The sequence below is a fragment of the Neopelma chrysocephalum genome, unplaced genomic scaffold, assembly GCF_003984885.1.
Source record: "Neopelma chrysocephalum unplaced genomic scaffold, ASM398488v2 Primary Assembly neopelma1_23, whole genome shotgun sequence".
Lineage (NCBI taxonomy): Eukaryota > Metazoa > Chordata > Aves > Passeriformes > Pipridae > Neopelma > Neopelma chrysocephalum.
Genome location: NW_020897691.1, coordinates 26,253,094 through 26,280,164, shown reverse-complemented (window position 1 = coordinate 26,280,164; position 27,071 = coordinate 26,253,094). Strand labels below are relative to the sequence as shown.

Here is a 27,071-nt window from a genome sequence, read left to right as displayed (position 1 = left end):
AGTGCTCAACCACGCTCTGGGTAAAAAAACTTTTCCCTGATATCTAACCTAAACCTCCCCTGACTCAGCTTCATGCCATTTCCTCGAGTCCTGTCACTGGTCACAAGAGTGAAGAGATCTGTACCTGCCCCTCTGCTTTCCCTCATGAGGATGTTGAAGACTGCAATGAGATCTTCCCTCAGTCTCCTCTTCTCCAGACTGAACAGACAAAGTGACCTCAGCTGCTCCTCCTACAGCTTCCCCTCCAGACCCTTCACCATCCTTGTGGCCCTTCTTTGGCTGGTCTCCAATAGCTTAATGTCTTTTTTATAATATGATGCCCAAAACTGAACACAATGTTCAAGGTGAGGCCTCACCAGAGCAGAGCAGAGTAGGACAATCACCTCCTTCCACCAGTTGGCGATGCTTTCCCTGATGCCCCCCCAGGACACAGTTGGCCCTCCTGGCTGCCAGGGCACTGCTGACTTATATTCAGCTTGCTGTTGACCAGGACTCTCAGGTCCTTTTCCACGGTGCTGCTCTCCAGCCTCTTGTTCCCCAGTCAGTACACACAACTAGGAGTGCCCCATCCCAGGTGCAGAAACTTGCCCTTGTTAGACTTCATACGGTTGGTGATTGCCCATTTCTGATTTTTTAAGGTCTCTCTGCAGGGCCTTCCTGCTCTTGAGAGAGTCAACAGCTCCTCCCAATTTAGTGCCCTAATCAGTGCCTTTTCACATTTCAGCCACACAGTGCTGGTACATCTTCTGTAATCCTCCAGTTTTACAGGTCTGACTATCACTAGAACAATATCTTCTAACCTGATGACTTGTCATGCACAGGATAGAAATGTCTTTTTACTGTCAAGTTAGCCAGGATCTTCCTTTAAGCTCCATTGTCCTCCATAAATAAGAGAGAATTATTTATGGCAGAGACTCCATTGTTAGCATTTCAGTCTGTTTGAAGATAAAAGACATGCATACTATTTGTGAATTATTAGACACCATAAAATGTGTCAGTCTGCTCAGTGACTTTTGCATTATTGCACTTGAATATTTTTAAACTGGAATCCTGATTTCAGCACAATATAGACTGGAAGTGCCAGTAACCTTCAGAAAGCATCAGATTTCCACAGTTTTAAAATAGTTTTTAGAAACTTTGTCTTTTGACAGTTATTACATTGAAAACTTCTGTCCTTTAAAGGCTTCACATCAATAAACCTTCTGTAATAAACCAGTTGCATCTTAGACGCACACAAGTCCATGAGGATGGGATTCACCCAAGACAACTGAGGGAGCTGGCGGAAGATCTCACCAGGCCACTTTCAATCATTTACCAGAAGTCCTGTTCAACCGGGGACATCCCAGGTTGAAAGTTGGTAAATGTGACACCCATCTATAAGAAGGGTCAGAAAGAGGATTCAGGGGACAACAGGGCTGTCAGTTTGACCTTGGTGCCAGGGAAGGTCTTAAAGCAATCACACGACATGTACAGGACAACCAGGGGATTAGGCCCAGCCAGCGTGGGTTTACAAAAGGCAGGTCCTACTTGACCAACTTGATCTCCTTCTGTGAAAAGGTGACCCACTTAGTGGATAAGGGAAAAGCTATGGATGTTGTCCACCTAGACTTTAGCAAAGCATTCCACACCGTTTCCAACAATGTTCTCCTGGAGAAACTGGCTGCTCAGGGCTTGGGCAGGTGCACTGTTTGGTGGTTAAAAAACTGTGTGGATGGCTGAGTCCAGAGACTGATAGTGAATGGAGTTACATCCAGCTGATGGCCAGTCACAAGTGGCGTTCCCCACGGGTCACTGTTGGAGTCAGTTCTATTTGACATCTTCATCAACGACCTGGGCAAGGGGATCACAGGCACCCTCAGTCAGTTTTTAGATAACATCAATTTGGGTGGGAGTGTTGCTGGAGGGCAGGAAGGCGCTGCAGAGGGATCTAGACAGGCTGGATCGATGGGCTGAGTCCAACTGTATGAGGCCAAGTGCCCAGTCTTGCACTTGGGTCACAACAACCCCAGTCAGCACTACAGGCTGGGGGCAGAGTGGCCGGAAAGCTGCCTCTTGGAGGAGGACCTGGGGGTGCTGGTCAACAATGGTTGAACATGAGCCAGCAGTGTGCCCACACGGCCAAGAAGACCAATGACATCCTGGCCTGTATCAGCAATAGTGTGACCAGGAGGATAATCAAAGTGATCATCCCCCTGTACTCAGCACTACTGAGGCCACACCTTGAATCCTGTTTTCCGTTCTGGGCCCCTCACTACAAGAAAGACATTGAGATGCTGGAGTATGTGCAGAGAAGGGCAATGGAGCTGGGAAAGAGTCTGGAACATAAGTTTTATGAGGAGCGCTGAGGGAGCTAGGGTTGTTTAGCCTGGAGAAAAGGAGGCTTGAAGGAGATCTTACCACTCGCTATTCTAAATCAAGGAATTCCCTAAATACAGGATGACAGTGTCTTCATTTAGCTTATTCAGTAGCCTAAGTTCTGTAGTTTTCCTTGCTGTGCTCTACATATAAGTTCTTGAAGTAAAGCTTTATTTAACTTTTAGTTTGCTTCTTATTTCAACATCCCAAGCCAGTCATGTTAGTTTTGGTTTTGTTTTTTTGTTTTCTAATTAGACAAAAAGGAATTTTACATCTTTGCATGCAACAAAGTTCAGGATTTTAGAAAATCAAAGGAATTTTTTTTTTACCTTTCTGGTTGTGGCTTGGCAGTATCTTGATGGGATGGGCATGTAACTTTTTATCTAGAAAAGCTATATATGGAAATTTATGGTGAATTTTATTAACTCTATTTAGTTGTCTTTCTTTCTTTCTTTCCCTAGGAATGTTTTTCACAAATATAGATATAAAATTTGTTTTCTGAGAAAAATCTCCGTTTTGTCTAGCTTGAGAACAGGCACTAATTAATTTTTAGAGTCTAATCAGGTAGCCAGTAAAATATCACATGTAATCTAAAAAAATTGATAGTCATTCTTGATAGGTATACACTCTTGGTAAGCTGTTATGGAAAAAAGAGAATTTTGTTTTAATTGGTGCTTTTCTACATTAAGTATGAAATGTGTAAGTTAGCAAAGTTCCAACGGTATCCATGCTGTGTGTTTCAGTGCTAGTTAGATTTCAAGATCAGGCATACATGTTAGAAATTTCCAAATCAACATGACAATCATCATGGGAAATCCAGCATCCTATTAAAAATGAGCTAAAGTAGCAATTTCCAAAATTATCTATAAATCCACAATATTTGATGACCCTCTGCCTCATCTCCCCGACACACCTTTACCACATTACTAAACATACTAAGTACTTTATGACAAGATTTAGGTCATACTCCATGCTTATTTCTACAATCATATTATGGCCCCATAAATTATGTATGTTGATTATGATCCATCTGTTTGGAACGAAACACTCATTTATGGTGTGACTAAAAGTGCCTAATAGCTTACTTCTGTTAAGTAGTCACCTTTCTGTGAAAAGCTACTATCCATACTGCTGTAAGCTAAAGTATTACTAAGCAATTTATTGCAAAGGATTCAAAATTATTCCTTTGAAATACCTTTCTATATATCTGAAAGACTAGGAGGAATCATCTTTCCACAATCTATTACTTCTGTTGTAAATACATGTCAGCAAACTCTTTCTGTGCCAGTTACTACATTAATATAACCTAAGAAGTAGAAAACAAACTGATTCAGAAACTGTTAACAAATGGCAAAGTCTGTTCTTGTTGTTGTTACCATCAGTATTTGATGTGATTCATAGAGGACTGTGCAGGAACATTCTTAATTGTAATGGGGTTTGTGCCTGTTTGATAAGCAACCAGAGAGCTCCACTGCAAAAAATGCAAACTCTCTGCATCACAGTGAAGGAAACTGAAGCACTTTATCACATAATCATTCATTTCAATTAAAATATAATCTAATAAACCTTATGAAATTCAGAAATTTCATTTGGAACCTTACCTGCGACATTTGTTATGTCAAGAAACAACTACTTAACACTAATTTCATCACAGTAATTAAAAAAATGCAATTTCTTTTTTTTAGTCAAGCTCCATGTGTATAGTGAATTTTGTTCAGAAAGGACATTCAGGTGAGAAAAAAATCTGGTTCTGTGATCATGTCTTTAACTTATGCAGGCATATTAGTCTGTTCATTTGTATCAAAATGGAGTATAATCAGATCACTAATTCATGCCTCTGTTAAAAGATGCCATATAAAATGGACTTTTCCTATGTTTGGTGTAACTACTGACTTTGTATGCTTATGTTATTGTTTTTAAATCTCTAGGACTGGGAAAAATGGCACAATATCAGTGCGAGCTCTGGATGGTCCTAAAGCCAGCATTGTGCCAGCCACATTCAGTGCTGTCTCTCCACCTGGATATACCATTCTGGATGTAGATGTCAATGCTGTGCTGTTTGTTGGTGGTTTAACTGAAAAAATTAAGGTAATGTCTTGTCTCGTGATAGTGTATTAACTGGCTGCTTATGTGGACAAGTTTTGTTATTGCTTAAAATAAAAATAGTAAATTTTAATATGCTGACATCATTGTAGTAGGTGCTTTAATACCAAGTAGTACACCTGCACTCTAGAAAGATTATTGGGATTTGCATACAACCAGGTGCACAGACCTGAGATTTCACTGCCCATGCTGTTAACTTCTAATCAGAGGTCCTAGGGCTGGCTGTATTAATGCAGAGTTTAGCCCAAGCAACTAATTCCTGCTGGTTAGCTTGATGCTTTACCTTGGATATACTGCTGCTCTGACAGGCTTTCAGTATCATTGTGACAGGAATTCATTTCTGTTTCCATACATTTCTGGTCTCCTAACAATATAACAGTATATTTTCCTTTGCATTCAGGGTTTTTTCTTCATCATGTATCCATCGTATCACTTTCTCCTTTGCAGTCTACTTCTGGTAGTTCTGCTTTATTTTCTTAATTTTTGTTCCAGTTTCCTCCCTTGTACTACCCTTCTTTTTAACTGCTACCTGCATCAGACCCCTGATCTATTTTCTCTTCATTTTGCCTGTTCATTTTTCTGGTGACTTCTACATTGTTAAACTTAAAGGGAGTAAATAGAAGATTTATGCCAAATAGAATGTATGGAAATCTTTAAAAAAATGTTCTCCAATAAAAGCTAACTAGCACTTCTTTTCCAGTGGCATTCATTACAAAACAATTTAAATTGACTATTTTTTTCCTGGTCGATATTTTACCATTAAAAAAAAGCTAAAATTTAGACTTTCTCTAAAAGTGAACTCAAAGAAGTTTTTTTACTCTAAAATTTTTATATGTCCTCAAGGGTTAAAATAACACAATATACAAAAAATTGAAATGCAAAACCCTGATGTCAGAACAACTGCTTTCAACCTCAATAAGTTCTCCGAGTATTTTTTATCCTAGTCAGGAAAACCTTCCTGAATTCTTTTTTCTTCCAGGTAAATAAGGACAAGGGCAGAGGAAGGAAAGCAGTCTATTGTAAGTTTGATATGACTGGTATATTTGCAATTTAGGGTTTTAAACACTATCAGATTTGTTTTGTTCAAATACAGTGTGTGAATTAAAAGATAAATTATAACTTCATGTTTTTGGGAATTTCTGTCGTCATTTAGTACAGTTGTCAGGCTTAAAAAATGAAGACCTTAACTGAGACTTTTCTAAAACTATAAAACTCTGTGGACATTTAATCAAGATCACCGATATATCTTAAATCTTTGAATCTGCTTTTTCATATTATTGGGATTTGGAGTGCTTTAGATTTGTCCTATGGTTTTGTCCACATCCCTTTTTACATGCATGTTTGCACTGTATTCAATAAGAAGATTCATTTTCAGTTTTTACAAACGTCTTTCATCTGACTTGAGTAGATGACTATGATACTTAGATGTCATGGATTTCTCAGAACTGACATTAAGTTCATACTTGTTGCTAATTAAAACCTTTCCAATTACCCTGGGAAATATCAATAGCACATTAAGTCTTTTAAGTCATACTTTTCCTTGAATATTTTCAAATTGCACTTCTCCATGTTCTCTTGCAAGATCTTAATATTTGTAATTGCTGTATGGAAAACAGCAGGTGCTTGTCTATCTCAAATAGCTAAGTGTATAGATTTTTAATCAGCTCATATTGATGAAGTGAAATTTAAATGAAACAAGGTATTTTTAGAAAGAGAATTTTGATCTGAGTACTCTGTGTACTGTCAAATATTACTACCTTCATTATGGTACCATGTTATGATCTCATAAGTACGTATGTGCGTGACCCTAGCTTAATGAGTTCTGATGCAACATGGGGGTTAATTGCTTTGCCACCTGCCCTTTTTTCTGTATTCAAAATTCAGCATGAACTTAACAGGTGTAACAGTTGAGTTCACACTTAGTCTTTTAGCTTGGACAGTCTGCTCCGTTTCCAGGGTTTTGAGCATTAAGTAGAATTTCTTTTGTGGCTGCTGTTAAGTTTGTAAATTGCTGCCAGTGGCTGAAAAATTCCAGCCCCGTAGTTCTCTTGGAATCAGGAGAACTGTGTCTATTGGACTGTGTGGATCTGATGGCCTGGCACGTCAGACCCACAAGAATACCAGGCTTTGGTTGACACTGATGCTCAATGCATGTTAATGCCATCAGGACATGTGGGACCAGAGACTATTTCCATTTCTGGAGTGATGGGAGGGTCTCAAGAGTTGACTGTGTTGGAAGCTGAGGTGAGCTTGACCAGGAAGGACTGGCAGAAACACCCCGTTGTGGCTGGTCCAGATGCCCCATGTATCCTGGGCATTGACTACCTCAGGAACGGGTATTTCAAAGACCCCAAGGGACATCGATGGGCTTTTGGAATAGCTGCTGTGGAGACAGAGGCAGCTAAGCAGTTGAATTCGTTACTGGACCTCTCAGAGAACACTTCTGCTGTGGGATTGTTGAAGGTTGAGGAACAGCAAGTGCCAATTGCCACTACAACTGTGCATCGTCGGCAGTACAGAACAAGCTGAGACTGTGATCCCCATCCATAAGATGACTCGTGAGCTGGAGAGTCCAGGGGTGGTAGCAAGACCCACTCACCCTTCAACAGTCCCATCTGGCCTGTGCGTAAGTCTGATGGAGAATGGAGATTGACTGTGGACTATCATGGCCTGAATGAAGCCACCCCACCGCTGAGTGCCACCGTTTCAGATATGTTGGAGCCCCAGTACGAGCTGGAGTCCAAGACAGCGAGGTGGTACGCCACTATTGACATTGCAAATGCGTTCTTCTCCATCCCCTTAGCAGGAGAGTGCAGGCCACAGTTTGCTTTCACATGGAGGGGCATGCAGTACACCTGGAACCGACTGCCCCAGGGGTGGAAACACAGTCCCACCATCTGCCATGGACTGACCCAGGCTACACTAGAGAAGGGTGAGGCTCCAGAACACCTGCAGTACGTTGATGACACGTGGGGGGACACAGCAGAGGAGGTTTTTGAGAAAGGAGAGAAAATCCTCTAGGTTCTCCTGGGAGCCGGTTTTGCCATCAAAAAGAGTAAGGTCAAGGGACCTGCCCGAGAGATCCAGTTCCCAGGGGTGAAGTGGCAAGATGGACGTCGTCAGATCCCGACAGAAGTGATCAATAAGATCACAGCAATGGCCCCACCGACCAGCAAGAAGGAAACGCAAGCTTTTCTGGGTGCCATAGGTTTCTGGAGAATGCACATCCCTAAGTACAGCCAAATTGTAAGCCCTCTCTATCTGATAACCCGCAAAAAGAATGATTTCCGTTGGGGCCTCAAACAGCAGCAAGCATTTGAACAGATTAAGCGGGAGATTGCCCACGCTGTAGCCCTTGGGCCAGTCAGGACAGGACCAGATGTGAAGAATGTACTCTATTCTGCAGCTGGGGATAATGGTTATTACTTTGCTTATTGTATTGTGAGCAAGATTCCTCATAGTCCTTTCTATGAAGTCTTAAATTAAAACCCAGATAGACCTTGAACAGGTGAGAGCAGGCAGCTCTTTGAATAGCCAGGAAAACTGATGGTGGAAACCAGAGCAGCTCCTTGTTCTCCAAGAATTGTTCTCCCTAGGCCTTCCCCAGAGTCTCAAATCTATATCATTTTTTTTTTCACATTTTCACTGATCAGTTGTTCTATAGGAGGGCTTCTAAGATTAGATACTACTCTTGATATTCAAAATATTAAGAAGCATCTTATGGTATTTGTTATTTTCATACCAGTTATGTTTTCAGACACAGCAGATCACTTTGAATTGCATTCTAAGGAGGTTTTTGTTTTCTGTTGCAGAAGTCAGATGCTGTAAGAGTCACCACCTTCACTGGCTGCATAGGTGAAACCTTTCTAGACAGCAAACCCATAGGACTCTGGAATTTCAGGGATATTGAAGGTGACTGCAAAGGGTGTGCTGTCAGGTAGGTAAAGCACTGTTTTTCATCTTCTTTGGAAACCTGTCATTACATTTGGTGGTAAGCATCAGGAATTTTCACAGCAGCCATCAAGGTCCAGTCTGTATGCAACAGAAATTAGGTTGGAATTACACCAAATGTGGTCAATGTGTTATCAGAAGTAAGATTGATGGTGTAAGACTGGTGTAGCAGTGCTGTGATGAAAAGATTTCTCACAACCAATAACCAGGATTAGTCAAAGCATGAGAGAACATAAGAGCCACAGTGGGATTGAGTCTAGTTCATGGACAGTTGTGTTGTGGGTGCCTGCACCTCTTACAAAGCATGAAGCAGAGTCAGGTGCCTCAAGGTGACTTTCACAGTGTGGAAAGCAGAGACCCCCACAACAGAAAGGTGTTTCCATTCTCAAAATAGGATGGGAAATCCTGTCCCTGTCTGTGACCTTGTAGTTGTAAGTAGGGTAAATGGCCCATCCAGACAGGACCAGGATTCACATATATAGGCTCAGAACTCTGTTTGGGAATTTTAAAACAAGATAATTCCTTTCCAGACGCAGCCTTGTCCTCAGAGAGCTGCAATCTTCATTCCTCTTTCTGACCAAACTTAAACATTTTGTTGTGTCATGTCTCAGCTTCAAAAGCTGAGGACCTTTATAAAGAGGCACCACCTGACACTACAGCACAGTCCAGGCCTGGGAATGATCATGTAAAAAGGACAGACTCCGCATCTGTCACATATTCACAGTGACCTTCTGCATGAAATCAGTTCTATTCTCTTAAATGTTCCTGTTTGTAGTGAATTTGGCAGTCTTAATGTTAGGTAAAATAGTTGTAGCCCCAGTCAGGGAAGTTAAGAGTAGGCAATTTTTCAAACTAGCAGCCTAATTTTACGTCCTACTAGGGCAGGAAAATTCCAGTCATGAACTGAAACAATTTTGGAAGTACCAGAGGATTTCCTTGACTATAAGTGTAGTAATAGTGTAGGTCTGCTTGCTTGGAGTGAGAGTGGTTGAGAGAGATTAAAAAAGAATAGTAGATTGAAGATTTGTAGAAAACTGAATTACAAGCTTCCTTTTACCTTAACCCATTGTTCCAGTACCAGAAAGAGTCCTACTCTCCTGCAAAGTCTAATTGCAAAACTGTTAAATGCAGCTATGGAAGGTGAGAGGACTACATTCAAGACCCTTGCATGTGTTCCAAGATAAATGGGAAACATGCTCCTGGCCAATATTTCACATGTAGGTCCTGTGTTCAAATTCAGTTATGCTTGTGATTAAATCAAAAGCTTGCTGTCTTGCAACTGTCTGATCTGTGTGACAGAAATGGACAAAAAGTCTATCATAAAATCATACCAACCAAATTCGAGGCCTGATCTTTCCTGTTTTGTAATTTCAGGAATGTCAAAAATCATGGAGGAATTGATTGTGAGGTTTGTAAATTTAGGGTAAATAGAGAATCACAGTTTCCAGGGTTTTAATTCTTGGACCCTCCAGAAGTTGTAAAATTGGTAAGAATAATGAAACCAAGATTTATTAGAAGATGAAAAAGTACTTAATGCTATTTTACATTGAGGAGTGCAAAATGAGTCATTACAGACCATGAGATAGATGTGACATGTTCCTCTTCCATCTTCCTCACAGATGCATTTTTGTGTTGGACAGCTGATGAGCTGACTTTACAGCTTTACTTGTCAGAACAGAGGTTTGATATGAAATCAAACCAAGTTCAGAAAGGCTCCCAAGAGGTGTCCCCACACTCCCCTAGCCCCCCACTTTTTCTTTTAACCTCACAAGGCAAAGGAAAATTATTGGGTTTGCCCCTTTTCAGCCCACAGGTGGCAGATGGTGAAGGGACGGTCCAGTTTGATGGTGACAGCTATGCCATGGTGAGCCGCCCAATCCGCTGGAACCCCAATATTTCCACAGTCATGTTCAAATTCAGGACCTTCTCATCAAATGCCCTGCTGATGTATCTTGCTACTGATGACTTGGTAAGAACAATCAGCTAACTTCTATACTCCTTACAGGTTTCATGCCATCATTGCAGTGGCTGAATTAATCAGATTATGAAAACAATTAGTAATTTAATGTACCACTGTCTTGGTATGATGTTGCCTGGTGTGATGCTTCACTGCTGTCCAAGTGAAGACAATGTTATATTGTGGAGGTTGACTACCTAATGTTTACTGGCTGTGGAGCATTATGTTAGACTGAGGGGAATTCCAGCTTTGCGGAAATTATTAATTAATTTTCATTTATTGCAAATGTGAATCGGTGCAAACATTTTCAGTTGTGGTTGTATATTCATAGTTTAAAATATTGTAGTATGAAGGCAGGGAGAATATAGAACTCCTACTGATACGAAGAAAAAGTTTGTGTTTAATGTGAGTAGTGTTAAAGAGGAACTGAATAGTGCAACAAACAGGATGTAATGGTGATCATATTTTTACAAGGTCTACAAATGGGGCCTTTTAGAGCTGAAATAGAGAATAGAAACATTAGTTATGAAATTGCTCAAGGTTTTTATTCATACACAGTATCAACTGTGTGTGGACAATAGGAAGAAATTATTTATAAACTCATCTGTCCAGTTCTAAATAAACCATCTTCTGCATCTCTGATCCAAATTGACTTGCATGACTGACTGGGAACAGAATCCTTTCCTCAGCCCTTTCACATGGGCCAGAAATTAGGTGCAGCAGTTCTCGCCAATGTCTTGAAGAATTACTGAGAAGTCACTATTTTATAAAAAATGTGTTTGTCTAAATCAGTCTTATTTCAGATTCCTGTATTTTGGAAAGAGTTATCAAGGAGGAGGGTGCTCCTCCTGACTGACTAAAAGAAAAGCTGGCATTTTTTGATGATAATGAAGTATTTGTGTAGTTTTTCTAATTAACTTTTGTAACTGAATATTGAAAGTATAATTAATGTAATTATTTTAGATGATCTTGTATCATTATTATTAATTTATTTAGTTTTCTACAAAAATTATTTACTTGAATGTCTGAATAACACTGGGAGCTGGAAGGCAACTGGACCCTGACACAGTTTGTCTCTGAAGATACTGTCCCACTGTATAAAAACTTTGAGGATGCTCTTTCTAGTGGTGCATGAATAAACTTGCCTAAGTATCTAGAATACTGAGTTTGTTAAATTTTACTCTGAGAAAAGTTGGAACTGGCCATAAGCAAAATTATAACTAAAATTTCTCTGGTACATTCACATTCTGGGTCATAGTTCCAGGCATTACTTAATGCCTATCATGCTGTCCAGTTCCCTGGCTATTTGTTTTCCTCTTTGTATCCTGCTAGTTCCTTTTCTGTAGTTACTGGAGCGTATATCATTGGTCCAGTCAGCCATCACCAGTTCTTGCTTAGATACTGGTGTCAGTGGTTGGTGAAAATAAGAGAGTTCGTAGCTTTCTGTTGCTTCATTAGTACAGATTACTCCCTGGGAATCCTGGTAAAATGTGCCCGTTTTACCATCTTTGCTATTCTTGTTTTCTGCCTTGCAAGTATAAGTCTAGCTGAGGTATGTAGAAAATACTCTAACTATAGTAAAGATGTATCTTCAAAGCAGAGTATTAGTTAGAGGTAGTTATAATGTCTATTTGTGTCTTCAATCCAACAAAATAGAAGTACAGACGTCCCATCAAAAATCCAGCTAAGTTTTTAGCAAAATTCCAGCTAAGTTGGCAATCCAGAAGAGAGTAAAAGGGGAGAAAAAAACTTGTTGGCATCAAACTTTTGTATATTAGAATCCTGGGCAGTAAATGCCTACTTTTTTATTTTTAAAACTTGAAAAAAAATTGTCTGATGTCACCTAGGACTAGAAAGTGTTTATTTAATGTCATATGCCTCTAACCAAAATGAACAAAAGTCATTATTGTGTATCTAATCCTTTTCATTAACAGAAGGATTTCATGAGTGTAGAACTGAGTGGTGGACGTATAAAAGTCAGCTATGATCTGGGTTCAGGTACAGCTTCCGTTATCAGCAACCAAAATCATAATGATGGCAAGTGGAAATCTTTCACCCTGTCAAGAATTCAAAAGCAAGGTAAGTTTCTGTGATGTCAACACCATGACTTTCCCAGTTACCTCTACAGTACAGCTAACCATCTAATCACAGGGAAGATGTAGTGGGAATGATAAAGTTCTAGTGATTTAGCAACTTCTTTTGTTTAGATTACAGATCAAATGGGTCTTTCTGGACAGCTGGCCTATTTTTCAGGCATAATTCTCTTATAATTACATAAATTGCATTCTAAAATTCTTTTGGGTGGGAAAAAAACCAAATCTTTTCATCAGTTCCCTGATGTTATTCCAAATCATGAAACACACCAGTGTGATTTTTGTTAGGACAGCAATAGCTTTCGTTCTATACAGTCCTCTCATGCTCAGCATATACTAAAGCACTTAAAAAAAGCAATGACCTTATTACTGATAGTACAGTATCTCAGTAGATGAACACAACAACTATTTTATATTCCCTAATGATATGTAGTGTACCACTATCTCAGTCTGCAGGGAAACAACTGGGAACATATACAGAAATTCTACTGATTCTTTAATCAGTTTGCTGGTGCAAAATGTGAAGTGGTGGCATTTGATAAGATCACAGAGAATGCTGGCTACCATTGCTGCCAAACCCCTTTTTTTGTTTATAATCTAATTATAGGGCTGATGTAATCTTACCTGAGACAAATTAATTTTATTTATGACAACTGTGACATATTCTGTGCCTTTGTATTCTGAAGTCTTTCTGCATTCTGGATCTGCAGGGTCACCATGAGCCCTTGAACACACTCCTCCTCCTCTGCCCCCTGCAGTTCCAGCTCTCTACCTGGCCTTTATACCTCAAACACAGTCCCACTCCCTTGTCATTTGGCTGAAGTAGATTTGAGAGCTGAGACAGCGGCCAAAATAATTTAGAGCTCTCACTCGCAGATTTGCTGCACCTTTAGAGGAGGAATGCTTTATTGCTAGCCATATTAGTCCATATTTAACGCAGGAGATATTAAGATAAAATACAATGTTACATAATTGTAATTTATTAATAGCATTCAAATATCATGTGTTTATAAAGAGGATACAGGTCTAGAAATGAAAGGAAAATGAATCTGGTTTTGGTAACGTACAGCAGGAAAGTCTCTCCCACATTCAATTCTCAAGGAAGGAAGGAAGGAATCCTTCCTTTTCATCTCTGTGGTGGTAGAACATCCCTATCTTTCTTGGGGACTGCTCAGCATTTTTCACTGAGTCTCATCTCTTTTACTGAACTTTATATTATTTATTAATCCATACATAAAAATATACATGGAACAAGCACTTAAATAAGATGGTTGTGTGTAGCGCATCACTGACTCCAGACTGAATTAGACATGACAGCAACTAACTGCTTTCGGTGTGAAAATGGTTTAGCGTGACTGATCACCAATCTCTAAGGCACATAATGACAATGCTTAACCAACTTTTACACTAAAAAATCCTGTTCAAGTGGCAATCTTTGGACTGAGATCACAAATTAGACATAAAATGATCTCTTCTGTCTCGACTTTGTCCTGAAGTGTTAGCTCCAAAGCCCAGTGACACAAAGAAGACACCAAACTGAAACAGGTTTAGAGAATATATAAAAATAAAGCATACAGAACTGCTATAGTTATTCAGGTTGTTATGGAAACAGAGAAAAGTGCAGGTCTCTTCCCCTGCCCATAATTAATGATGTGGAAATCCAATATCTTAATTGCAAAATACAGCCCTGCTTGCCTCTCCCCTCACTTGCTAACCCTCCAAATATTTCTCTGTTGGTTTCTTACATTAAGACATCATTGTTCATGTCTAATATTTTGAAACTAATCTGAAATTTCTTTTAGCCAATGTATCAATTGTAGACATAGACACCAATGAAGAAGAGACCATAGCAACAGCTTCTACAGGCAGCCACTTTGGACTCAACTTAAAAGCGCATGAGAAAATATATTTTGGGGGGTTGCCAACCCTGAGAAATCTAAGGTAACGTGGCTCAAACCAATTTCTTCACCTTTGATAAGGGAATGTAAATACACTGTAATCTTATTCTCTGTATTTATTTCTCAAGTTCACTTGCAATGAGTGGTGAATTCCCAATACATATTCCCACAGCAGATGATGCTTTATTTGCATATGTTATGTATTTCAGTGTATTTCACACAGCTCACCTTACACAAATACAACAGAAATAACAGTAGCAGTGCAGCACATCTTTGTGATACTGTGCAAGAATCATGATGTAGCTGACTTTTTAAGTAATTTTTATTTGATAAATAGAATTTGTCACTGCAGACTTATAGAAATGGCTCTATACCTCAGCAAAATTAAGGACAAGTGTTTACCTTGTGCATGAGTAGCAAAATTGAACTACTCCTCATGGAATTACTGTTAAATGAGTATCCCTGCTTTTGCATAATCAATGTCAGTATACTTTAAATATGTATTAAAATATTTTGCTTAGATATCATTTAACATTATTTGTAGACTTAGGTTCCTGGACTTCTTAGGTAAAATTCTTCCTATATTCAGGACTTAAAGTATATGATAAAATATTCTTGATATATTAAATGTAAATAGAATGAAATATGGCAACCTTTTCCCTTCAGAAGTCTGATCCTGAATTTCTTATACAAATAAAATTCCCAGTATTTATTTTTTAAATATTGCATGGTGTTATTCATAAACTTTAACCTCAACTTCAATAATCTAAAGAAATGGGGTAACAGATACTTGAATTTAGTAACTTTATTACATGTCTTTAAATAGACCAAAACCTTACTTAAAGCTTAAATGAATATTCAGCAGTTTTGCAATGACAAGAACAAGAGAATTCTGTGCTACCATAAACAGATGAGCAACACAGAAACAAGCCCATTAATCTATGTCAGCTTTAACGACATGGCATAATGATGACCTTGAAGTGGTCTTGTGCACAAGGAACTGTTGTGATTAGTCCACAGAATGGACGTATTTGTTAATTTATTAGGATAATAACTGATCTCTGATGTCAAATCACCCAGCAATAAAAAGATCTAAGATCTATTTTAGTCATGAAATATAACACTATATTATGTAATTGTGAAATCACATCAGTGCATAAGAAAATGTCTAGAGCCATTGTCTTCCACTTCCTTTGTGGTTGCTTAAAAAATCAATGTACCACAGCTACTTGGACCTGTGGTAACCATTTTGCCTACAGCTATGATTCATCAGTGACTGAGGCAAGATGAATGTTATGGTAAATTAGAATCAAAAGTAGTGAAAGGGGGATTAGGGCAAAGCTGAGCTACTGCAAACAATAGATGCTGAGGTATCCATGACTTTGTAATTATCGGGCCATGTCAGTTCTGCCAAATTCTTTTACGTGGTTTGCTTTTACTCATAGCCAAGTATAGTAACAAACTATAAAAGCCCTTTGATATATTACATTTTAAGATGGCATTTTTGCAGAGTAAACATGTTAATTGTTATATGTTTCTTGTAAATTATGAATATCTGCTTCACTGTGAAATGTTTGAACTTTGGTAATAAGCATCACAAAGTAACAATGCAAGAATTATCATTCGCTACAATTAATTCATTTTTGTTGTTTTCTTCTTTTGTTTTTCTTTCTCACCCCAGTATGAAAGCAAGGTAAAAATAATCAGATTACTTGCATGACTTGCATGTGTCTAGTAAGTGCAGCTTGAAAGCACAGGCGGCAGCACAGCAGCAACGTGTAGGCGGTATTTATACCAGCTGTTACGCTAAGGCTCTTAGTTCAGTGAGCTGCTCCTGCCACAACTAGCAAAGCTGCTCCCGAGTGCTTAGCACTGTCATGTTACACGCTCTGCACACACCTACACAAGCAACTTTTATTTTCTTCATGCAGCTGCTTACTTCAGCTGCGTTTGTTTGCGACAGTGGAATGCCTCGGAAGAAAAGCTACAGCCAGCTGTATTGCTTTCGCTTCAACTCCCAGGCTGTAAGAGCAATGTAAACCGATGTGAGGCAAGGAGCACTGTGCTGGGAGGCTGTTAAGTAATTACTGAGGAGAGTATGAAAGCAAGGGGCAGATTTTTGTGAAATTTGCCACTTCTCAGTTTAAGGACAGGAGGATGAGCGGAAGAGAGTGGAGGTCACCTATTTCTGAATGCGTTTTCAGTTTGCAGCTGTTTGTATCCATTACTTTTACTTTGATATGGTCAGATAAGAACTGAAATTCACTGTTTTGCAGCTTAATTCCTGGCTTGAACTGGAAAAGTGCAATTTTACCCCCGTATCCCTGCCCTGACTGTGAGAAAGATTATTTCCTTCCAAGCTCTAGAAATGGTTCCTTGTTCCCCCTTTAAACTAATCCTAGTTTGGCTAAGGGAAAAAAAAAAAAAAAGACCCAGATCTGAGTGAACTTGGACCTAGTTTGGCATGTTTTGGAAAGGAACAAGGAAAAAGGGAAGACTTAAAACATTGAGCAAGTGTTCAGTGTTTGCAAAGAGATTGAACAGATGTGACCCACTGTGGTGCCTTCCAACCTTACCCCTTCTGTGATTCTGTGATATGGGGTTGGGAATTATAACAACAACTGCTTGTACAGAACAGGATAAGGGCAATCTGTCACTGGACAGGGCAGCAAGAAGGTAGTAACAAGAATGGTTTCTGGATGGCAAATATAGGAGACTATGGGCACCACAGACAATGATACAGCAAAACTGTTCTGCTGCTGAAAAGATAAGTCCATAAAGGAACTAGAGAAGAGCTAGGGAAAAAAAAATGAGAAATGAAAGGTGACCATAACTACATGACTGTAAATAAAGCAGCATATGGATCATTTTAGTAAACCAGATGCTTGCTTTAACTTATGTAGAGGATACTAATTTGCCAAAGAATACATCAAGCTTGCTAGGATGGCTATAATGCAAAGAATAACTTTCAGTGCCAAAATGTGCAGCTGATTAGTATCTATGCAAAACAGGTTTATTTTGTGATTAATATTCTTTAAATTTTTTTTTTTCCTTCCAGGGAGCTGAAATGTTTGTTACTTCCCAATTTCCCCCCGCCTCTCCCCACCCCACACCATTTTTAACTCCTTATTGAATTTCCAAATTCATTTTTCTTCCTTTGAGCTGTTCATCTTTTTCAGATATTCTAGAAAACAGTCATGGGTAATACTGTGAGCAAATTAACTAGTGCTTTTTTGCTTTTTGGATTTACTCTCCATAGTATGAATGGCAACATTTTTTTCTGAAGTGACTTTATAAGGCTTTTCTTCTGGCAAGCCTGGTTCAGATGTTGCCAGCAGTTGTGGTCTCACTCCGGTGTTCCCAGGCCTGGGAAATTATACTTTTGCATTAAAGCATGATAGCTTTGGTGTTACATTCAAGGGGCTTCTAATTTTTTCTGTCAGCCAGCTGATAAGTCAGACATGGAACTTGAATTCTGTTACAATATTTTCCTTTTTTTGGACGGATAGTTACGTTCTGTAACAAACCCAAGTGTTTTGTTTTCTTTAACTACCTGAGAAAGTCAAGCGTATTGCTGTGTTGTAAGAAAATACACAGCAGTTTTCATAAGAAAGATTCTGGGAATATAAAATACATAGAAAAAATGTTTGTATGCTGTTAAAGTTTCATTAGGATCTAGCATGCAAAAAGAGGAATGAAACGTGTCTTCCAGTTCAGGTCTCTCCTTACTGTTATGATTTCCTAGCTTGCATCTTTCTGCTTTGCCTAAGGAACAACAATTTCTTTATTTTATAGCTTACTGCATTTTAACACCAAAGGTGACAGCACTCCTTTACCAAAGGAAAAAAACCGAACAACTCAGAACCAAAGCAACCAACCAACCAATCAAAAAAACCTAAAGAAAAGAAAGAAAAAATGGAAAAGGGGACTGTTGTCAATTTGATATTAGATGAATCTCCCATTACAGCTTTGAGTGATGCAAAGCAGAATGCAGTATGTGCTGATAGATGGTTGAAGGCAGCATTTGAGTGTATGTGGTTAGTTAAGATAAAAATCAAGCATCTGTGTATCTGAAAGTGTATGTGTGTGTGTCTGGCTGACTGTGTTCTCCCTAATCTGTATTTTTGAAAACACATTGTACTTCTAAATGTTTTTTAGGCCTGAAGTGAACTTAGAGAAATACACAGGTTGCCTCAAAGACATTGAAATTTCAAGGACACCATATAATATACTGAGTAGTCCTGATTTTGTTGGTCTAACCAAAGGATGCACACTGGAGGTTAGTCTGAGTTCCATGTATTTTGGCCTTAATGGGTATAAATGTTTTCTGGTTTCTGATTTTATGGCATAATAGATTAATTGTATAAGGCATATTCCTTAAATAAGAATCTAATAAATAGGAATCTAACCTGAAAATCCAAACAGTTATATTTAAGAGAAAGAAATAAGATATCACAACAGGCCAGTTGTGATATCCCTGTCCCTAAAGGGTAGGATTTTCTGAATTATGTAGCAGTGATCTAGTTTTGTTTCAGCTGACTAAAATGGGCATTATTGAAATTAATGAAGGTAGTTACTGACAACATTGCAAAAGCTAAAAAATTGTGATGCACATAAAACCCCAGGATTTAAATTATTTTTTAAAATTTTTATTATAAAGTCATTCACTACATAAAACCTGAGGTATGAGCACCTAGTATTATGAGCTACCACTGAGCTGGAAGGCACATTTCTTACCTATCATGAAGAATGTGCAAAAGTGATGTTATTTTAGCTTTAAATACAACTCAGGACCATCTGAAATTTGGGAGAGAATGTAGTAATTTTCCATGGAAAAAAAAAGTCTTCATATATAAAAAATACTTCCAGTGACACTTGTCTCCCAATAAATAGTTAGTATTTCTTCTCTGGAAATCTATACTAGTTTTAGCAAGCAGATGTAATAATTAGGGTTCCATATCAGATATCAGTACAGTAAATCCAAATAAGTTGTTGTTAACCTGATGCTCTTCAAATATTTTTTTTTTCTATAAAATGTTAAAAAATTTCCTTCAAACAGTAATTGGAACTCAGCCAGGCCAAAATAAAGATAAGGGCCCTATTTTTCTTTGTTTATCTTTTGTAGCTCTGGCCCTCATCAGAGCAAAAAAGCACACAACAGTAGGACTCTCAGACAGGATATTAGACTAGATGGATCTGTTTTGAGATCCACATTTTAAGATTTCAAGTTTGTGATAAAGCTAAACTGTAAACAAGCAGGTTGCTCAAATGCTTTTAAATATTACAGATTTGATTTCAGCAAAAATTTGCTACAGAGGTTCATGTTTGTTTTCATTTATTGTAAATTTTTATGGAATAGGAAAGAAGGATAGTTGTGTTCATTTTCTTCTGTTGCTATGAATCTTAGAAAGTACTTTACTTTTCACATAATTTTGTAACACTTGAGGTTTCAGAGTGTGAAATCTAATTGGATTAATTATTTTGTTGGGGAAAGAAATACAATATTCCAAATGTACAAAACAAAATATGTAGGAAAATTAAGAGGAAGTGAAGTAAAAGTAAAAGATAAAGACTGATATGCACTCAGTTTTTTAAATGTCCTCATATTTCAGGGAAAGGTGAGCACAACCAGCAATGATTTTATGTGGCATAATCTCTTCTCTAGACCTGAAAACAGTTCTGCTGTACTTAAAAAATTGTATACTACTTTAGAAAAAGTCACTGTTTCTATAGACTGCTCTTCCACAGCTAGAATAATACATAAATTGGCAGCAATGACAGAAAATCTTCAGGTGTATGCATTGATTTATGATTTGATGACATATTCTACTCTTTAAATTGTGTTAATGGATGCCAATGTCCAAAGACTTGGGCCATGTGCAACAAATGCTTCATTCATGAGTCTAAGTAATAAAGAAAGCAGCAGTTCTTAGTGAAGCAACAATGACAGATAATTGAAAAGTATTTTCTGGGCACTTTTGACAAATAACAGAATCTAGTTTATTTTCATATTGGCTGTTGTTACCTATGTTAATAATTCAAGAGAAAAGTCCAACTGTATTAACTAATGGAAAACAGTCATATGAAAAAACCACCCTTGAACAGTTATTTTTAATCCAAGAGGATATACTGACATAAAACTGGAACTTTGCCTTCCTGTAAGACAGGATTTCAGAAATATGCTAATAATGCCAGATATAAACAGGTAAATTAGTGTTTGCACAACACTTTGAGAAGTAAATTGCTGTTTGTTATTACTTTCCATCTCTTCACACTGGTTACATTTACATAGTTTATTCTTTTAGTTAAGAAATCTTCCTATGTGTTCATACTCTTGCTTTTAATTCTACTAATGACCTTTACTCTCCTTTTCTTCCTGCAGAACATTTATACAGTTAGCTTCTCCAAGCCAGGTTTTGTGGAACTGCAGCCAGTCTCTTTTGGCATTGGCACAGAAATCAATTTCTCCTTCAGCACCAAGAATGAGTCTGGGATCATCTTGTTTGGCACAAGTGGTACAATTGTCCCCCCCAGGAGAAAACGCAGGTACACTGCAACAAAAGCTGCCCCTCTGAGGAGAAAACGCAGACAGACAGGACAGGTATGAGGAACCTAGCAAAAGATGAAGAAAACCCAGAATTTTACTGAGATTCCACTTGGTTTGTTTTAAGACACTGTCAGATATTCATAATTTCAGTGCTTGGGAATAAATTATTTCTAATGCTATCCTTTATCTGATAAAGAATCTAGTAGAAGCTCAGAATTGTTTTTTGCACTGGAGTAACTGTTTTTCTTACAGGTTCACAGTAAGGCATCCATTGCTTGTTGCTAAGCAGCAGATTTTTTTTTATCACATTCCATGTTGGTTTTTTTAACCAAACCTAAATAACCCTAACCAAACCTCATTCTGAGGGGTAATTATGCACTGTTAAAGCTTAGAAACTCTCTCATTCCTCTTCATAGAGATATAAATAAGGATCATTCTAATTCCCCTGAGACCAAAAGAGGAAAAAAAGAAGCTGCTGAAAGTAGTATAAGATAAGACTCTTGTTTGGGATCACTGCTGTGGGATATATGACTCGAGCGCCCTTAGCCTCTCCTTCTCTCCCATGAAATACAAATCTGCTGTATAAATCCACAGTGTCCCAAGTGACTAACTGATAGAAGTGTGGTTGCTGTTAGAAGTTATTCGAATCTTGATTAAATCTTTATTATAATCCTGACAGACATACTACAACAGCAATAAACAGAATGTTTTGATACAGATTTCTCTGTTCAGGACTTCTGAGAAATGATATTTCATTATTCTTCTTTCTGCCTATTTTGGAAGAGAGCTCTCAGTGACCTGTAGTAACACACTGCAGGAACAGCACAGTGTAATGGCTCACCTGCATGACATTAACTTTAGGGCAGGGGCTCCTTTATCATTTCCCAGCTCTTCAGGTCACAGAAGTGAACATGACCACTTATTGCTATAGTAACTGGAGGTTAGATCCTGAAATCTACTACAGTATGATATTGTTGCTAGAGTAACTACTGGCATGATTTGCCATCCTCCAAACTCAGAACTCATGCTGAGATTAGTACTATTCAGGCCTTGATGGGTTTAAGACCAGTTATTGTAACACAAGAAAACAGAAGAATTGTGGGTTAGAAGCCTCCACCCTTCCGTGAACATAGGTATGCAGACAGTTAACTCTTTTGTTGAAGTTTTTCAGTATGACCTCCTTTTACCCATTCCTCATTACAAAAATGAATGTAGCAGCAGCAGCAGAACAGAAACAATAGTGTCTTTTCTATGGGTGAGCAAATTAAAAACCAGTGTAAGACAATAAAACATACACACTAATGTAAAACTAAGTGAAATAATTTATTTCCAAAAGCAACTTACCTTTTCATACCAACATATACATTGCAGGCCTACTATGCAGTGTTCCTAAACAGAGGTCGACTAGAAGTGCATATCTCCACTGGGATGCGGGATCCCCACAGAATCACCGTTAGACCAGAAGCTGGAGAGTTTCACGATGGCAGAGCACACTCCATCCGGATAGAACGAACTAAAGGGTAAAAAATTCCTAGAAGTGCTACAGACCACACAGCACAGCTAATTCAACAAAGCAAATATGTTGATGTCTTTGGCAATCCATGTAAATACTTCTGCTGAGACAAAAAAACTAGTGTTTTTAGAAGTAAGTTTCTGGTAGTGCTTATTGTTCTGCAGAGCTGGGTTTACATGCTTTCCTAGGCTATTGGCCTGTTCCTCCAGAGACCTGTATTTGTCTGAATTGGCATCTTTAACCTTTTGATTCTTGGCAAATATATTTTATTAACAGTTTATGTAAAAGAGAAATACTGCTGTGCTGCAGTAAATCAACTTAGAAAACATGCAGAAATGTAGACATGTAGAAATACTAACCATTTACAAAGAGTGTAAACAGCAACAGCATAGCAGCCTGTAGTCTTTTTGAGATGCCATGTGCTGGTGTATGTACATGTGGTTACAGTAGTGCCCAGCTAAATATGGTAAAAACAGTGAAAACATGCAGTTTCACAGACATTCTCATTGGAAAAGCCGTCAGAGACCTTCTCAGACCATGTTGTTTTAAGCAGAATTTCCCTTGAATTCCTTTGCCTTTTTTCAGACATTGTAAAATTTCTTATTACTCTTCACCATTCAGAAAGTGATTAGATACAGCACTACTGTAGGACTCAGGCAATCATTATTATTTATGGCCTGGAATAGCCCTTCTTCCAAACAGGGTTTATTATGGACATTTGAACATACAAATGTGTACATGTGGACATTCACTGGAATCATGTACTATGCATAATGTTCTATGTTGTTTAAAAAAAATCAAAAAGAAGACATGACATCCAGCATGTTACACAATGCACTTATCCTAGCACACTGAAGACAAAGCTTCACCCTCTTAACCCCACGGCACTGAAGCCTTCTTGAGCAACAGTTCCCATCCCGAGATTCCCTTCTATCCTCTCTGTGCTTTCCTTTCCTTTGTTTTGTCCTTTATCAGTATAATTTTCTGACTGAATTTCTATTGTGTTGTTAAAAAAACCTCTTGTAAATAATGCCATCAGACAATATGTCTCCTCTACTTCAGTGACTAGATTAAAGTCAAACTATAAATTCTCTGGGAGAAAACGTTATTTTGCAAATGGATGACTACTTTTTGTGATACATTTTGTTCCACCATGACAGAACACAAATATGCACGTAATAATTAAAAGCTCTAAACAACAAAATAAGTTCTTTTAAGCAGTGCTATAACAGGTACAGTAGCTTGACCTTGTTAGGGTACATGTGAAGATATATCAAGGCATAATTGTTGTACAATGCTATCCAGTGATGATGCTTGTTCAGATGAAACCTCTGCATTTTCAAAGAAGCTTTGTTACAAAATCAGTTGTCTGAACTCTGCAGTTCCTGTAACCTGAAATGGATGTGAAAAGATATAAATTAAGATTAACCCTTCCCCCACTCATCACAAACTCAAGCTTTATTTTATTAAATGTGAGGAACACCCTGTGAAAACTCTTCAGAGAGATAATTGTCCATATAATTATGAAGTGTTTGCTTTCTCTTCCAAGGTGATTATAGGATACTATATAGCAGACTAATGTACATCATTGCATGGTTCTGCTTGGACCCAAAATATTTACCATGGTTAGCCATGGCTCCATGACTAATATGCAACAGCACAAAGGATAACTCAAGTACTCACAGTCTGATTTCCCTACACTTGCTCTGAAGGCAGTGGAGAGAAGTGTCCTCTCTGGGACACTGCACAGAACCTAAATTAGTCTGTTGCTCTGAACTGCCTCCAGAGAAATTTCTCTCCTTCTGTTTTCTAGAGATTGTCCTGAGAGATAAATTTCTTAATACCTGATTCCTTCAACCCTTTGAAAAATTAATCCCTTTCTTATTCAGAAGCTTTCTAGACCAAATTAATCCATCCAAAACTATGAGGAAACTGGAGAATTTGCATGTAGTATAGCAGTTATGTAGTTCAGGTGCTTAAGTCACTATCCAGTTCTGTCTAGGATTTGTGTAAATAGGAAAGCTAAGCATTTTACATGTGAAAACAAGCCTCTTTTCAATAAATATTTTCACTATTCAGTTGCTAACATTTGTAATTATAGTTAAGGAAGAACACAGTAGTTCAATATAATTTTGCAGTTGACAAAAGTGAGGTTATTTGCCAGAAACTGATTGGTCAGCCAGTGGTGCTCTGCTTCAGAGGCTTCTACCTTCCTCTGTTCAACCTTAACAGTATCTTCCATGGGACTGCATTGTCTTTGACTTGTGCCATGTGAATTACTCATGGGAATGAATTATAGCACCTGTATCAGTACATGGTGAACAATCGGCAATTTTCCTACTCTACCATCTTTCCCAGAAAAAGCTTGGTTAATCCTGCAATCAGAGCAGTCTGTAGCAGTGCTTGTGTCCAAGCAAGAAGATAACTTGTACAAACAGGTAAATAGGGAGTCCAAACAAAATGTGACCCTGTGCTATTCCCATGCTGCTGAGCTCTAGATGATTATACAGTACAGCAGGCTTGGCCCTTACTGTGTCAGTGTTGCCACACCACAAACACTTCTTCCTATACAACTACAATCTGGTATTGTCACACCTCCACAAAACAATTTTGCTGAGCTTTGTCAGACAACTAGTAAGGAAGCACAGCAGTGGCTGAAAACCCTCTAGTGGTTAATATGCATTTAATATGAGCTGCTAATTACATAATTTGAGTTGCTCAGTGTTACAGCCAGTGTAGGAGTAAATAGGGCCTACAAAGGGGTAATTTCAATGCAAGCAATACCCAGAGTAAAATATCTATTTCTTTGCTTTCAAATCTTTTTCCCAGGATGTTCACTGTTCAAGTTGATGAAGACAAAGTCCAGACTCAGAGGTTGCCTTCAGACCAGCCCATCTCTGTTAAGAAACTCTTTGTGGGCGGTACTGCTTCTCAGTTTCAGACTGCACCTCTCAGAAACATACCACCATTTGAGGGCTGTATATGGAATCTTGTCATTAATGCCACGTAAGTCTCACTGATACCAACAAACGTCCAGTTAAGGAGGTCTTGGTGGCCAGAAGAAAGTTCATTGCTGCAAGGAATCATACTAGCAGCAAATCCTAGGATATGATCTGTTTTCTTTTAACACCCTTCCTTTTTTTTGTCTACGATATACTCTCCAAAGGCTATACAATAATTGTTTTACAGACGAGCCAACACTCTCTATTTATCCATAAAAATCAGAGAAATTCAACAGTAACACTACAGTAAGATGTGCATCCGTGATAGGTATTTATGATGTACTATAACACTTTATTTTAAGTAAAGTTCACCTCCAAGAGTATACAAATTCTGAGAAGCACCATGGGAATCAATTTGCTTTGTGGAAGGTGCAGTAACCTGGAAGGAACATTTAAGCACAAAGAAAGGGAATGATGAATAAAGTAAAACTTCTATAGAAAGTTCCAGTGTAAATCTTTCTTTCAAAAATCTGAAGTACCTCAATTAGGATCTCATCACCCCACACTCCATCACTGTATATCATAGAGGACTTCTCCGCAATGTGATTGAAAGAACCTGGGCTGGTAAAGCTTGACAAGGAGGATGCCTGTCTCTCTGCACTGACTATAGGAAGGAAAGCCAGTGCTATCATCACCTCTAATTTAAGTGTTCTGCTTCTGTACCTGTACCTACCTTTACAGGGTGGGATGAATCCTGGCTTTTGTGGCCTGTGAAGTGAAATTACACTACAGCAAATAACTATTCTTTATAAATTGGTAGTAAAAAGGCAGAAAAAGTAATAACAGATATAAATTTCTTTGTGTGTTCTCAGCCCCATGGACTTTGCTCAACCCATGTCCTTCCAAAATGCAGATATTGGCCGATGTCCCACTCTAGAACCAGAGGTTAGGCCACCTGAGGATGAAGATAAACCAACTCGTGCAACAGTCATCATCCAACCTGAACCAGTCACTAATGGGGAGAAAGAAGGGCCAAGGATTCCTTTTGCTTCTCCTCCTCCAACACCACCTCTATCTTCAGCCCCTGTAAGTGTAGGTCACTTCAGTCAGGTAAAATTTTAAAAGTTTCTTTTTCTGAGCAAAATTGAAGGGCGAGCTATAAAGAATAATGGAACACTTTGTAACAAAAATAGTAACAATTCAGCATGATACTGTAAAGGGAACATCTTATTGCAGGTCAGTAAAACCTGTGGATAATGGAAAACTAGTTGATCTCATTTGCTTGTATTATCACAACAGTAATTTAAAGAATGATATAGCATTAGAATTCTCTTTGGCTTGCATGCTTAGCCATAAACCCTTACACCTCAGGATGTAACTCAACCAATATGTGCTTGGGGTTGAAAGGGGAATTTTCCTATGGGAAATCTGTGTCATTATGATTTTTTGTGCTGTTCTCTGATGCGCATAGTAACAGCCATGTTAGTGACAGGATGAAGAAAAAGGTAAACCAGGAGATCTGTTTGAAATGGCAACTCCTCCACTGCTATTTTATGACTTTATTCAGGAGACTTACAAAATGAAACTCCACTCACTACTAAATTGAGGACAGCTGTTGTTATCAGTAATCTTAAATAACTAGATAATAACAAGCAGCCTTATACAACAAAACTGAAGGAAGATATTTCTTCTATCACAAGTGTAGTAGTTTT

General features: G+C 38.3%; 1 protein-coding gene across 5 annotated transcripts in view; it reads left to right on the top strand.

The window, feature by feature from the left end:
- LAMA2 (laminin subunit alpha 2) overlaps positions 1–27,071 on the top strand; it is a 363,498-nt gene that overhangs the window by 320,623 nt on the left and 15,804 nt on the right. For 4 of the 5 annotated variants that reach the window (XM_027691351.1, XM_027691382.1, XM_027691372.1 and 1 more), the window contains 11 exons: positions 4,284–4,443; positions 8,271–8,395; positions 10,216–10,378; positions 12,301–12,445; positions 14,262–14,400; positions 16,039–16,050; positions 18,516–18,636; positions 20,740–20,958; positions 22,276–22,424; positions 25,247–25,423; positions 26,232–26,445. In XM_027691351.1, the coding sequence (XP_027547152.1) occupies positions 4,284–4,443; positions 8,271–8,395; positions 10,216–10,378; positions 12,301–12,445; positions 14,262–14,400; positions 16,039–16,050; positions 18,516–18,636; positions 20,740–20,958; positions 22,276–22,424; positions 25,247–25,423; positions 26,232–26,445 (1,624 nt within the window). The remainder of the gene's footprint in view (positions 1–4,283; positions 4,444–8,270; positions 8,396–10,215; positions 10,379–12,300; positions 12,446–14,261; positions 14,401–16,038; positions 16,051–18,515; positions 18,637–20,739; positions 20,959–22,275; positions 22,425–25,246; positions 25,424–26,231; positions 26,446–27,071) is intronic. The other variant, XM_027691393.1, reaches the window with a different exon arrangement.